Raw genomic sequence first — 13,527 nt, 5'->3', positions numbered from 1 at the left:
GGCACATGGTGCTATGCTATCTTGGTGTGAGCCTGCTGTGTCAGGTCGGCAGCGCCTGTCTAAGGGTCTCCGGTGTATCAAGGACAGCTTAAGATAACTGCACTGCACTTGAGGACTTTGTTCCTGATCAAAAAGGTGAGATGCCGTCCTCAAGTACATGGTCTCCCCATGCAGGTTAAAGACTAGTCAACCTTCTACCCTCACCCCTGTCATGTGAACAGTTGCGTTTGCGTATACCTTAACATCAGACAAAACAACCCTAAGAAGGCTTGTAGTCATGGTGGCGGAGTCAAACAGTCGTGGTATGTACATCTCCAAGAGGAACAAGAAATTATCAAACCAGACAAAAAGATCAGAACAGAATGAAGTGTTTATAGAATACATACTTGTGATTCTTTGTTGCCTTTACTAAAAAAAAACATTCCGTGGTTACCCATGTCGCCTACCCCGCCAGCCTGTACCTTGACTTCTCCCGTGTTTGCCAAGATAGCATCTACACACAGCAGGTTGGACTGTACAGAACAGAGAAACACCCCCCCCCCCTCCCCCTCCCCCCCACACACACACACAACTCTCTTCGTTCTCCATGAAGATGTACATGTGTGTGTTTTGCCATTTTCTAACATTCACTGGGTTCTATAAGTAACTATCTTGTGAATATTTTTATATATTATTTAGCAGTTTCCAATTATCAAACCCATTTTTTTTTTTTTAAAAGGGCTATCATAGAACGTGAAAGGGAAAGAGGCTGCAAAGAACAAAAGAAAAAGAGGAAAGAGGCAAGAAAAAAAGAAAGAAAGAAAGAAAGAGGTAAAAAGTGGGAGAAGAGCATTGCTGAGGTCTTTTTCTCTCTGTTTTTTCCGGGTCCAGTGCATCTCCTCAAGGCCCTGAGGCGTCGGGCAGAACACGCGGAGGAGGAGGCAGGTGGAGGGGTGGGGTGCAGGATGAAGAAAGGAGTAGAGAAGAAAAATGGAGGGATATAAAGCATGAAACAGAAAGAGAGAAGGAAACAGATGATAGAAGATGAGCCGAAATATAGAAGATAAGTGAATTACATGACTAGTTAGCAGTGATCCCTGGCACTATTACAATACCTGGAGTAGAGCATGTTACCTCATGCTATTCCAATGCTACTGGTTTATACTGAACACGAATAGCCAGTAAACACCATTAACATCAGATAACAGCTGCTTCTCACAAAATGGATGCAAAAAAGGCACAACTTTTTTGCACATAACATTTGCAATAAACTCTACAATATAAATGTTGTGTTGCTTTCTGAATTCCCTTGCAGTAAACATGCATAACATGAAATAGAACATACAGAAACAATAGCAACTTACACATACAGAAACAATAGCAACTTAAAACAGCTTCTCTAATTCTCACCGATCCCATGGCCAACTCCACACACAGGTACACACACACAACACACACACACTTCACAGACTGAAAACTGTTGGACAGATGCGAGCATTCATACTGGTGTCTGATTAACAAAGTATTTGCCGTTACCTGTAGCTGGTTATTTGGCCATGGCCTTGATGGCTACTGCAGACTCCTCATTCATGGCAGACAGGACTGTGATCTAAAAGACACACAAACACACATCTTCACATCTCTGCACTTTTCCAGAGGGTTAATTGGATTCAGTGGATTCTCGAAAATATGCTACTTCAAATAGAACTTTTTTGACATGAAGTGGGTAAGCGCAAACATTCGTTGCAACTTGCTATTACAACCATAATAGGTCACTCAAGCTCAAACTATAGGCTATATTAGGCATATGGCAAGCTTTGCTCATTAGTTTTTATTTGTTTTAGTTTTTTATTTCTTTGACATACATACGACAAAACACAATCTATAGTATATTTGGCAAAGTCAAGGCTCTCCCATCCTCCAGAAGTAACAGCTTTAAAGCAACACAGTGTAGTTCTTTTACTTTAAAAAGATCGTCTCCAAACTCATGTTGATGCTTAAAATGTGGAGAATGGAGTCTCTGACAGTGGTAGTGCACGCTCCGAACATCTAATATCACACTGTATCGAATGTTGTCTTGGGTATGTGTATAACCCTTTTTATTGTTCTCTGATTAAATGGGTACCCCTTAGTACTAAATGTGTACCCAGTATGTCTGTTAAGGGGAATTCTTACATTGTGTTACTTTAACTGATATCAGATGTTCAGAAATGTGTGAATATTTTAGTCTGATTGAATTGATAGCAACTTAATACCACAATACAAAACAAAAACACATGTTTTTTAAAAGCCTAACCAGAATTTCCTCTCCAGCATCAAACTTGTTCTCAATCTCCTTTCCCAGGTCTCCCTCGGGCATCTTCAGGTCTTCCCGCACATCTCCGCTGTCCTGGAGCAGAGACAGGTACCCATCCTGGATGCCAATCAACTGGTACGGGCATTCAAGGGGCAGAAGAGGGGGGAGAGGAGAAAACAGGTACCAAAGTGAGTGGTCTACCCTCATTTCTCTCAGTTTTGTTTCTAATAGTTGATAGAAAGAAAAAAGGAGCTTATCTCAAACTATTTCAGTTACGATTTTTCAGAAATTGTATTAAACATGCACTTGGAACACATAGAAATGTGCTGATCAGGGGATACTGGCCATAATGAATCTAGTGGTCTAAAGTGTAAAACGGTATGGCTGCGATGCTGCAAACCTGGTAGTCCATTCGCTTGATGTTTGGGACGTCCATGTTGTGCGTGGAAGGACAGATATCTTCATACTTCTTCCCACTGAAGATGTCGATACCCACCATGTGGACCTGTGGACATAAATCAACAACAATCACGTGACCCACTCACACCAGTAGTTCAGGCCCAATGGATGTTTCTGCCCATCTCAGCCTTTCTTCTCATTGTTTCCACCCTTTGTGTTGCATTGTATTGACATGAATGTGGTTCCGCGAGACCCATTCACGCACATGCATGGCTCACTGTTTACGTTCCAGACACTTCTGCCATTCTTATCCAGCCGCACAACACCAAATAAACAACCATTACACAATCACACTATGGAGGAGGGGGTACCTTGGCGTGGCCATGTTTGCCTGTCTTGGAGGTGGACATCTCCACAATTTTGCAGGGTCTCCCCTTCAGCACCACAAAGCCATTTTTGCGTAGGGCCGAACATTGCATGGGGAAGGTGGCAGAGGCCCCAGCATCGCCTGTTGTAAAATCCAAATCAGCATCTGCCATGTTGATTCTGTAACATGGGGGACAAGAGGGGGCAAAGTGTTATCAAATCTCTTACAAGCAGCATAAGCAAGGAATCAGGGTAGAACGTGTCACTTGAACTTTATTTTAGTGTTAATGTAGGGGCATTCTGTATCAGTCAGGCAGTAGGTGATGTTAGATGCTGTTTTGTATTATTATTAGAGACAGCTCCATGGGACTTCATTCATTCTAAGCAGTCTGCTGGTCTTCTGACGTCCACTAGTGCTAAATAAGGCAACAGATATATGGCCCCTGTTAACAGGACTAGACACGTTGCCAGCGTCAAATATCTGTAATGCACCTTAAAACGCAACTTCGGACGATACTGAAGCAACAAAGATGCAGAATACAGATCTCAATGATATTCAAAATAATAACATTTGGTCTCCGTGGGTTTAAAGGTCTGTGTAGTGGCCAAACGTCGAGTCATGCTGCTGGCTCCACACGCGCATGGGGAACCATGACTTGAGTTTAAAATAGATCGGAACAAATAAACTGATCGTCCCATGAATTAAGACACAAAACAAGTCTTGCACGTATTTAACAGAACAAATGATCGTCGCAAATGAAGAACCGCAAAAGACCTAGATCACGTTATATGCGTTCTAAGATAACTAGTAAAAAACACATCAAGAGCGACAGACTCCGATTCACACCAAGAGGGGCTAATCCGCCGTACTTGACACGCAAACACACGCCGCCATTGGAACAGGCTTGCACATAAACACGAACATCAGTTGTTACAGAGCACAGTTGCAAATTATTGCGGTTGCAATTATTAGCTAATGACTGTTTTTTAATAGGCGGCCAAAACGTTTAATTTCTGCACAAATCCGTTCGGCCACACCAAGCCCCCGGTTAGCACATACGGCCTGCTGCGTGCATACAGGCCGCCAGTGACGGCAGCACTGATAACATGCGCACTCCACAAGCGCTGAGGCCCACTGACATGGGAGCTACCATTACTATGCAGGTGCGACAGATGTAGTTTTGTCAATGTGAAAGCATGGCGCATATACGTCAGATGGCGTTAATTAAGTTTAGAAATAGTCTACAGTGTCTATTAATTTGACAATTCAGAGGCGAAGTCGACTACGATGTCGCCTGTAATGCACTACCCCGGTGCGCAAGGCAGCCCACTGCGTGCCTAGACCCTGGTGCCATGAGTTACATCTTAAGTTAATTTATCTTTTAATAAATCATGTTTGATCTTCTTACAACGTGAACTATCTTATGCATATGACTTTCTGATATAAGATAAGATATAAGGTAATCGAATATAAGTGGCCTAAGAATCGAGTTCCCTGACCACGCCGAAAAAGAAGTCAGAGGCTATGGCATGGCCAGACTAGAAACCCAATTTACATCCTTCTGAAATTGGTTTATTTATATCGACTAAGTTTTGCAATAGTGCGTCCAGTGTGACTACATAAAATTATAGATTAGTGCTAGCATGGGGCAGAAGGGGGCTATCCTTACGCGTGATCACGCCCGGTATTTCAGAGGTCTTATGAGTCACTTACCCTGTCCACGGTCTTTCCTTCTGTAGACTCTAAAAGGGCTACCCGACAACTGTCAACTGGCCCCTCCGATTTCTTCTTTATGTGTGCGTCTCTCTCCCTCAGTCCACTTGGTGTCTGTCTGCTGTCTGCTGCCGCGGTGCCTCTGTCGTGGCCGTTCTCTAAATTCAGCTCGCTCTACGCTTCTTTCATTCCACTCGGTACGTTTACCCCGTCGTTCCCCCCCTTTGAATGCACCTTCAAGCCACTGACGAGGATACACGCGCAGGCACAGCCACTACAGCCTACAGTGCAAAGCCGAAACTCGCAAAAAAACCTCGCTCACGCTCTCTCACTTTACTTACTCACTCACTCACTCACACCCGCACCCAGTCATCCAAATGCCCATCACATGAGCCTCGACCGTTTTCTCCTCACTGCGCAAGCGCATTCACTCTCAACTATTCAATGGAGACTACTGGCGCGCGTAGGGCGCAGCTCCGACCGTCGGGAGCGCGCCAAGCTTCAGTGCCTCATGCTAGACAGAATGATTTCATAACAATTGTGCTATGTCTGAAAGCGATTGCTGGTCGAGACGTAAAACTAATACGAATGTATAAGCCTATTTGGTTTAGGTTTCTCAGACCAATCACATTTCAAGCCATAGGTCTACTTGATTGCTTGACCGAAGAACCTCTCAGTCAATCAGTCAATACTCACGTCTTTTTACGCACGTGGTTGAGCCGAATTCTCGAAACCTCCGCGTAAATTACGCAATGATATTAGGTCAGAATTCTCACTGTGATATTGAATGGAAGTAAATAATTGTGCTGCGGCATGTTGCCTATTTGTCAAAAAAAAGTCTAAATAGATTTGTTTATAAAATGATGTAAAGACATACATATTGTTCATTCTTCTTTTTTTCTAGGTTACATTATGAATATGGGCATGGTGTGGCCTGGTGGTTGGCCCCGAAGAACTCAGTTTGTGGGACGGTCTGTTAAATTTAGACGCATGAAACTTGAATCCGGTGACCTATGAGTGGAGGGCTAGGGCGAGGCTGGGAGGCATATCGGGGGCCCGAGACAGAGGGGATGGCCTTCTTCACCCCACTGTGCAGGGTCCAGTACATGGTGAGGTTGTTGGTGCTGACTGATTTGGCAACGGACCAGCGGTGTGCGTCTAATTTATCACTGATGGCTGCACGAGCCGAAATATCGCCAACTGAGTGACAGGTGCGGTCATACGAAGTGCATGAGACAAAAACGTTGACTCCTTAACGTAGGCTCCGTTAAAGATGTTGGACTTTTTGTAGCTTTATTTAAATTCAATAAAAATATCCAATTCAATCATTTTAATTACATTGATGAGATCTATGGTTTCCAATGAAGATTACAAGCGTCCAGTCATTGCCTTCTATAAAACTGCTTTAAAAGTAGCCTACATTTCGCTATTCTGATCCCATACACTTTTGTCAGATACACTCACTTTCTCCTTACATAGGATACACAAACCTTCAGGAGCTAAGGCTCTTTAAATAAAAAAAGATAATGGCACGGGCCGAGCCATGAACAATGCAGCCAATCCACATGGTGCTTCAGCAGCACCGAAGGTAGCGGTGTAATTTGATTGGCTGTTGTGCTCAAATATCAACAAACCTTCGAGAAAGTGAAGCTGAGTCGCAGACAGTAGGCTATTTTCAATGGAAACAAGTTGATCGCCGTTATTCCGTACCGCTTCCACTCATTTTTCGCGCGAGACTGGCATGCACCTGTTGAACCAATGGGACTATCGGATTGGTCACTCCGAAGCCAATGAGAATGAGTCTGGTGTAGTCATTCCCGTGGGTGAATTGAGATAAAAAGTTTGAGGTGGCGGCCGGCCAGGGTGAAGTTGGAAGAGTTGTAGGCAGGGGGAGGCATCTTGAAAGAGTCAAACCCTTAGAGAAAATGACCGACGCAGAAGCGCAAGGCGCCCTACCGCCGGCACCGGTGGCGGTGGAGGTGGAGGAAGAGCCACAACCTGAGAGAAAAGTGATAGGTAGGGGAATAGCCTACCGACTTAAGCTGTGATTGATATTAAGACTATTGAAAAGTGTGAAAGAGTACGTGGGTATGTAGCCATTCATGTATGTTCTGAAGGATGACTTGGATAAAATTGGAACCTGGACAGCACAAGAGTGGCCTAGAGTAGGCCTATGACTCAGTAAATATTTAGATTAAATTGTCTTATAGTTCATAAAAGCATTATTCCTCAATCCGTGGCTTATTTTTTAAATTCAAAATGGCTATCGGATTGCATGTGGGAGTTAGCGTTGACATTTTAATGAGTAAATACTTTGTTTAAAGAACCGCTTAGGAGGACAAACGTCAAAACCGTAATTTAACTTGTTCCATGCTCGATTTGAAGTGCAACAGCAGAGGACTAATTAGGAAGAATTGTTCGGGTTCATTTCCACTTTGGCTAATCAGATGGGGCTAATCAGATTGATCAAACATGGGCTTTTTGAAGCAGGACTGCGGCGGTTCAACATGTTGCTTTGTATGGGGCATTACTTTTATGTTCATATCTGACTGATGTTCAGAAAATGTTAATGTGACACTTAACCGTGTGCACATGAGCCACATGTAGGTTTATTTGGTTGCCTTACTGAAATGACACATTTCGTGGTATTGGAAGTAATCGTGTATTAAAAGCAATAGGTCCACATGTCTAGTATGCCCTACATATAGCATCAGTTTCCTGTTTGCTCATCATGTGTTCGAAGTGGGAGGGCTTTGAAGAGTCCTACAGGTGAAGGTTATTTAGTCAGGACGTAGCGCAATAATCAAAGTCCTAACTTAATCGAAATGTGTGCTAACTTAATCGAAATGTCTTATTTGTCATTTGGCCTGATGCGTAATATCCCTTCTCATATGACCTGGTGTTCAGAAATCGTTTTGTATTTATGTTTTTTGTTTTTTTGTTTTTGTTTTTGTTTTGTTTGGTTTTTTAGGAGTAAAAAATCTTTCTTGCTGTGTGTATGTGGTCAAATGTTACGTTGACCAATGACCGTTTCTACACTACCTAGTTTAGGCATTTTAATCCAACAACGCTGGTGTACAAATGTGTCCTACATGACCTAGGTTAGAGGGGCAGTCTCAAAGTGTATGGTTAATTATTTACGTATGGGCCTGTCGTTGTTCAAATAACTCCGTGTCGTTGTAATGCATTCAATAAAAGTCGCATTGATAAGCTACAGCCCGTTGCTCATCTGATGAACCTTATACGAGCTTTACTTTTCCTTCGTCTGTCTTTCAGCCACACTCGTGCAAGGCACAGTTAAGTGGTTCAACGTACGCAATGGATATGGCTTCATCAACAGGTAAAGTGAAGGCTGCAAGTGCGAGGTTGTCGAAATTGTTCTTCTACTGTCTGTTCTGCCACTACCTTCAACACTCTCTATGTACTTTGTTAGAACCTCTGTGCACTTAACATTAACAAACCCGCTTGGCGAAAAGTGTGTCAGTTGAGCAACCAGAGCCGGACAGTAACGGAGTACATTTACTTGCGTACAGTACTTGAGTACAATTTTGAGGGATCTGTACTTTACTCGGATATCATTTTTGGGGAGTACTCATGACTTTACTCAAGTACATTTGAGAGGCAAATATTGTACTCTTTACTCCACTACATTTCTATCCATAACCGTGAGTACCCATTACTACTTCTAAAAAAAAAAAAAAAAATCTCGGAAACCCTCAATTTGTTGTTTCCCTCTCAAACGTGATTGGATTGTGCAGGCGCCACTGATTGGGACAGCCAATCAGCAATCACCTTCATCTTTCCGCCAAAGTCAACTCCATGGTCAGATTTAGATAAGAGACGAAACTATGGACGAAACAATGGATGAAGACTCAGCAGGTCCATCCCGGGAATGTGCCAACCTATGGCCCCACCTCGCCAGACTATTTCAATTTTCTGAACAAGTTAATGATAATTTTCGCTTCAAGTGTTTTAATTACAAAATGGTATTTTGTATTTGAAATACGTTTTTTAAATACTTGTATTAGAAATACAAGGCAACATGGTAAAAATATGAAAATTACTTTCATAACTCCATGTAGGACGTTTCTGTACATAAATGTAAGCACTGTGGCAGTAGTAATGCAATATTTAGAAAATGTGGCCTACTCTTGATACTCAAGTACTTTTAAAAACAAGTACTTCAGTACTTTTACTTAAGTAGACAAATGACTGTTGTACTTTTACTTGTACTTGAGTAAAATTTAGCAAAGGGTATCTGTACTTTTACTCAAGTAACAAAGCTGTGTACTCTGTCCGCCTCTGTGAGCAACAGATTTGTAGCATTTCCTGAAATCATCTAATGGCTAAATGTCAATTTTGTTCAGCTGCTTGCTCAGGCATACTCTCAGATACTTGCGTGCCCCTTTGCTTTTTCCTTGCAAAACCAGTCACACATGGCTTTGAATGTCCTCCTTTTTCAGAAATGACACCAAAGAAGATGTATTTGTCCATCAGGTAAAACTAACAGAATTACGGCCATTTTTGTACATTTGATTGTTTTGTTTTGTTTTTGTCAGTGGTCATGGCATGAATCATTAAAATGTGTGCATGTCCCTTTTTTTTTTTTTTTTTCAGACGGCGATCAAGAAAAACAACCCAAGGAAATTCCTACGTAGTGTGGGAGACGGCGAGATTGTGGAGTTTGACGTTGTTGAGGCAGCCAAAGTAATGTCCTCCCCTACATTTTGTCTCTTCAGGCTCATCTGCCTAGCACAAACCAAAGTTTCCTCTTCAGCTGTAACATTTGTGCTCCTGTCCTTTAACCCAGGGCTCCGAGGCAGCTAACGTGACTGGCCCTGGGGGAGTACCAGTCAAAGGCAGTCGCTATGCCCCAAACAAACGCCGCTTCCGTAGGCGCTTCTACCCCCGCGGAACACGCCCCGGCGGAGACAAGTCTGGAGAGAGCTCTGCCGGTCCCGCGTCCGAGGGTGAGGGGACCACTGACAACGGGGCACCTCAGGGTGTCCCTCGACGCAGGCGACCTCGCAGGCGTACGGTCAGCCAGACGGCAGAAGTGAGGAATTCATTTTTTTGAGGAAAGATTTAAATGTTAAAATTTTCCTGTATGTAATTTTATCTTTAAAGTTCTTATATCTGTAATTTTATCTAATGTTGCAACCTAAAATAGACCCCAAAAATTGAGCCATTGTGAAACTGTGTATTGAAATGATGCTGTTGTGGTGTGCCTCGTCCTGTTCTGAAGTGGTGATTTCTCTGGCAGGGAGATGGAGTGGAGCAGAAGAATGGGACAGTGGAGGGTGGAGAGCCGAGGCCGCGACCTCGACGGTTCAGGCCACCATACCGCAGGTTTGTACACAAGTGGTCGTGATTCAGTATTCAGACTGGACAGAATACCAAGACTGCAGATAAAGATGGGAAGGCCTGCTCTATGGACCACTACTGATCTCCATTCTGCCTCTGGTTAAGATTATTTACAGTGGCTTGTAGAGTAGTTTTATAAGCCTGGCATGTACTCTAGCGTAACAATTAATGGGTATAGAGTAGAAGTTCCTCCATGGAACACATTCTTGTGCTCCTATTCATTTGTGCTACTTGTCTACCAGAAGGTTTCGGTAAGGCTGTTTTTGATATGTAGTGTGATTTGAATCATAATGGTGGCTTATATATATATATATATATATATATATATATATATATATATATATATATATATTACACTACACACACACGAATGTATAAATGCATTAGCTTGCTTCATGATTCTTAACCTTTCCTCTCTAGACCATTCCGGCCTCGCCCACCCCAGGGTGAGCAGCAGCCCCAGGCCCCAGCGGACGGCCAATCGGAGGCCCCGAAGGAGACCCCAAAAGAGCCTCAAGCCAATGGGGAGCAAGGACAGGTTCAAGGCCAGAGACCCCGCAAACAGTTCAGCCGCCGCAGACAAAGGAATTCAGAATCCACCACTTCCAAAGTAGGCTCTGAAAATTTGTTATTTATTTTTAATTGAATATTAAAATAGGAAGCGCTAAGAATGCCAGTCTCCTCTGCTGATTGTGGTCTAGATGTGTGTTCATAGTGTGATTCTCAGTCCGTATGGACACCGTATCACTGAGAATTTCCCTCTGACATCTGAACTAGCTGTTGTAATCCAAACCCCCACCCCCCATGAGATTACTTTGGCAAAATTGCAATATTCACTTACAAACTCATGTTGTACACATAAAGGTAAACTATATTGGATCATTATGGAAAATGGTGAACCTGATGACTGTTTTGCCTCCATGCAGGATGACTCTGATAAGCCCAAGGAAGAGCCAGGGTCGCCTGTTCCAGCGTTCAAGGCACCTGAGGTCAAGACCTCCCCCAAAACCTCGTCAAAGACCTCCCCCAAATCAGGAGAGGTGAGGTGGCATCTGTCTTACTTGGCCTCCATGAGACCAGTGAAGCTCGATTTATAATCTATTACACTTTTGGTCACATCTTCACATAGTTTTGTGTGCTCAAGAGCATTTATTTGCATGTAATTGTTGTGGCAATAATTTGTTAAGTTGTAAGCAGGACCTTTGGCACACAATAAGTAAAATAACATTCCCAACAAAATGTTATAATTTTGCTTGATCTAGGATTGGGATGTAGGTTTTCTAGCTTAGGATGCAAACCCTGTCTCCCCCGCACTTGTTTCCTACAAAATTCAAAGCACCATCATGTCTGACTGTCCAGTATTAACTATTGGGACTAGTTTTAGATGTGAAGGACTTGCCACTACATAACCTAGTAGCCCGCCAACACTGTGCAGTAATGGTCACTCATGACTGATGCTTCTCCACAGACACCTGCCACCACAGTTGCTGCTGCACCCTCGGAGTGACGCTCGTGAGTGGACCGCATCACGTGACCCCGGAAAGAGGTGGGGCCCTGGTGTTCAAACGGCGTAACTATTTGAGGGCCGAAGGGTGGAGCACTGTTTTTGCACCCTTTCTGTTCTTTAGCAGCTGCAAGTGCCTGTGCGCCAAATTAAGGAGTTATACTGTGGCCAGCTTTGAGTGATTTGGCCACTTGTGATATGGTAAGAGTAGAGTATCGCTCGGCACACGTGAGCGTTGTATAATGGTGCCTCGACAATTTCCAGCGGTTCAAAAATTCAAATGAGTGTTGCAAGTGAGATTCAATTTGACTAAATCACAGCGTCCGTTTTAAGACTCACCTGTGATTGCAGGTGTGTAATTTGCTTGCCAAATTGAATGTCCAAACGCTGTGAGGTCCCCTGATTTTTGGAATTTGGCCCTTGTTGTGGCAGGTTGGGAGATTTCATTTAATTACTTTTAGTCTATCGGGTATCCTGCTCTTATTGGCCTCTAATGTGAAAACCTTCCCCTCTCCCAACATTTCCTCTTTTTGTGTGTTTGTCTGTGTACATCTCTGTTTACCTCTTGTCTCTTAGGTTCCATGGTGCGTGAACTGAGAGTTGAACCTCACCTTTACTGTCATAACCCCCTACACGCCCACCCACACACCTACACCTACATCTACATCTGTCACTGCACACGCTATGCTCCCCTCCTGCTCACATCTTCATGTTCTCTCCAAACCTTGTTCCCCCCCCCCCCCCCCCCCCCCCATTGCTCCCTCCCTCTCCTGGTGCCCTGGGAAGAACACAGAGGGGGGGGGGGGGCGACTCATTTGGAGTGTAAAAGTGTGATTTAGAAAGCAAAAAGAAAAGGAAGAAATTAAAATAAAAATAGAAACTGCACCAAGTTGAGCCCTGCTCGGATGACCCGTGAATTATAACGCCCCCACACATTTAACCAACTCGTTTAATCTAATCATTTGGGGGTATGCAGGCTTTTGAGAAGACAACCAGCCCTGTTTTTGCTGTTTAAGTTCATCAACAAGGGGGTGGAAAATTGACATGAGTGTGTTTCAGGTGCTGATTTGCTCACTGAGTTGGCAGTCACCTTTTCCCCTGTTAGGAGAAGCTAATGTATTCTGCCCTTGTCCCTTTGTTGGAATCATACGCCAGCTGGTTGATTGTTTTATGTTTTCTCTTTCTTTCCTTATTTTCGGTCCTCCGATGCCTTATTTTTCTAGGCCCTTTTCTTTGGAGGGGATTATGTGCAATTGTCAGTTTACTAAAATGTCTAGTAAATAATAAATACTTGTGCAAAACCAACAACCCAGAGGATGCGGTCTTATTTGTAAGATTATATATATTATATTATGGAGGAGCAGAGATGTTTAATGAGAATTGCATTAACAGTTGGTAGAGCCGATGTGTTCTCTGATGGTTCACTGACTATGCTTTATTGTACTAGCCTGACGAGCCAGACCCACATTAAAATGTAGGGTCTGGGCACTCACCGTTCGCAGTGCTCAGTCCCCCTAGGCGGGATAATCGGTTGTCTTTCAAATTCCCTCTGCACGCAATAGGACAGCGGCAGCGCTATGAGGCCCATGCGTTTCCCACGAGGGGAGCTAGTTGGCTAGTTCAAACGTTTGCCAACTTAATAAAAGCTTAACTCGTGTCACACTGTTCGCCAGCAGCAACATCCATCTTATTTGTTTTCAAGTAGCAGGGAATTCAAGCCAAACCGTTGCAACTCTGCCATCAATCATTATGTTAAGCCCACCTAACGACTCTATACACTATTTCATTGGCCTGATTTAAGTTTCGATTTCTGGAGCTCACAAGCCAACAGAGTTGCTAGACTAGCCCTGGCAGCAAATGTAATTTGCTGCAGCTAGGGGTGCATCTAGATTTCTAGGCTATTAT

The 13,527-nt window shown here is 43.5% G+C and overlaps 2 protein-coding genes across 3 annotated transcripts; one reads left to right on the top strand and one right to left on the bottom strand.

Moving 5' to 3' along the window:
* Nucleotides 1-352: 352 nt before the first annotated feature.
* On the bottom strand, nucleotides 353-5,089 carry LOC121690449 (eukaryotic translation initiation factor 5A-1). Its single transcript, XM_042071019.1, has 6 exons — nucleotides 4,755-5,089; nucleotides 3,046-3,220; nucleotides 2,676-2,780; nucleotides 2,276-2,407; nucleotides 1,516-1,588; nucleotides 353-887 (listed from the first exon to the last, which is right to left on the bottom strand). The coding sequence occupies exons 2-5, from the start codon at nucleotides 3,211-3,213 to the stop codon at nucleotides 1,526-1,528; spliced, it is 468 nt and encodes a 155-aa protein (XP_041926953.1). The 5' UTR covers nucleotides 3,214-3,220; nucleotides 4,755-5,089; the 3' UTR covers nucleotides 353-887; nucleotides 1,516-1,525.
* A 1,494-nt stretch (nucleotides 5,090-6,583) lies between these two features.
* On the top strand, nucleotides 6,584-12,930 carry LOC121690448 (Y-box-binding protein 2-A-like). 2 transcript variants are annotated; one of them, XM_042071017.1, is made up of 10 exons: nucleotides 6,584-6,770; nucleotides 8,031-8,094; nucleotides 9,218-9,251; nucleotides 9,372-9,461; nucleotides 9,565-9,810; nucleotides 10,018-10,103; nucleotides 10,539-10,728; nucleotides 11,045-11,158; nucleotides 11,587-11,664; nucleotides 12,199-12,930. In XM_042071017.1, the coding sequence occupies exons 1-9, from the start codon at nucleotides 6,680-6,682 to the stop codon at nucleotides 11,623-11,625; spliced, it is 954 nt and encodes a 317-aa protein (XP_041926951.1). In that variant the 5' UTR covers nucleotides 6,584-6,679; the 3' UTR covers nucleotides 11,626-11,664; nucleotides 12,199-12,930. The 2 variants fall into 2 exon arrangements, with proteins under 2 accessions (XP_041926951.1, XP_041926950.1); XM_042071016.1 differs by having other exon boundaries at nucleotides 6,585-6,770; nucleotides 11,587-12,930.
* The last annotated feature ends 597 nt before the right edge of the window (nucleotides 12,931-13,527 follow it).

The sequence above is a fragment of the Alosa sapidissima genome, chromosome 18 (assembly GCF_018492685.1).
Source record: "Alosa sapidissima isolate fAloSap1 chromosome 18, fAloSap1.pri, whole genome shotgun sequence".
Taxonomy (NCBI): domain Eukaryota; kingdom Metazoa; phylum Chordata; class Actinopteri; order Clupeiformes; family Clupeidae; genus Alosa; species Alosa sapidissima.
This window is presented reverse-complemented; position numbering and strand designations above follow the sequence as displayed.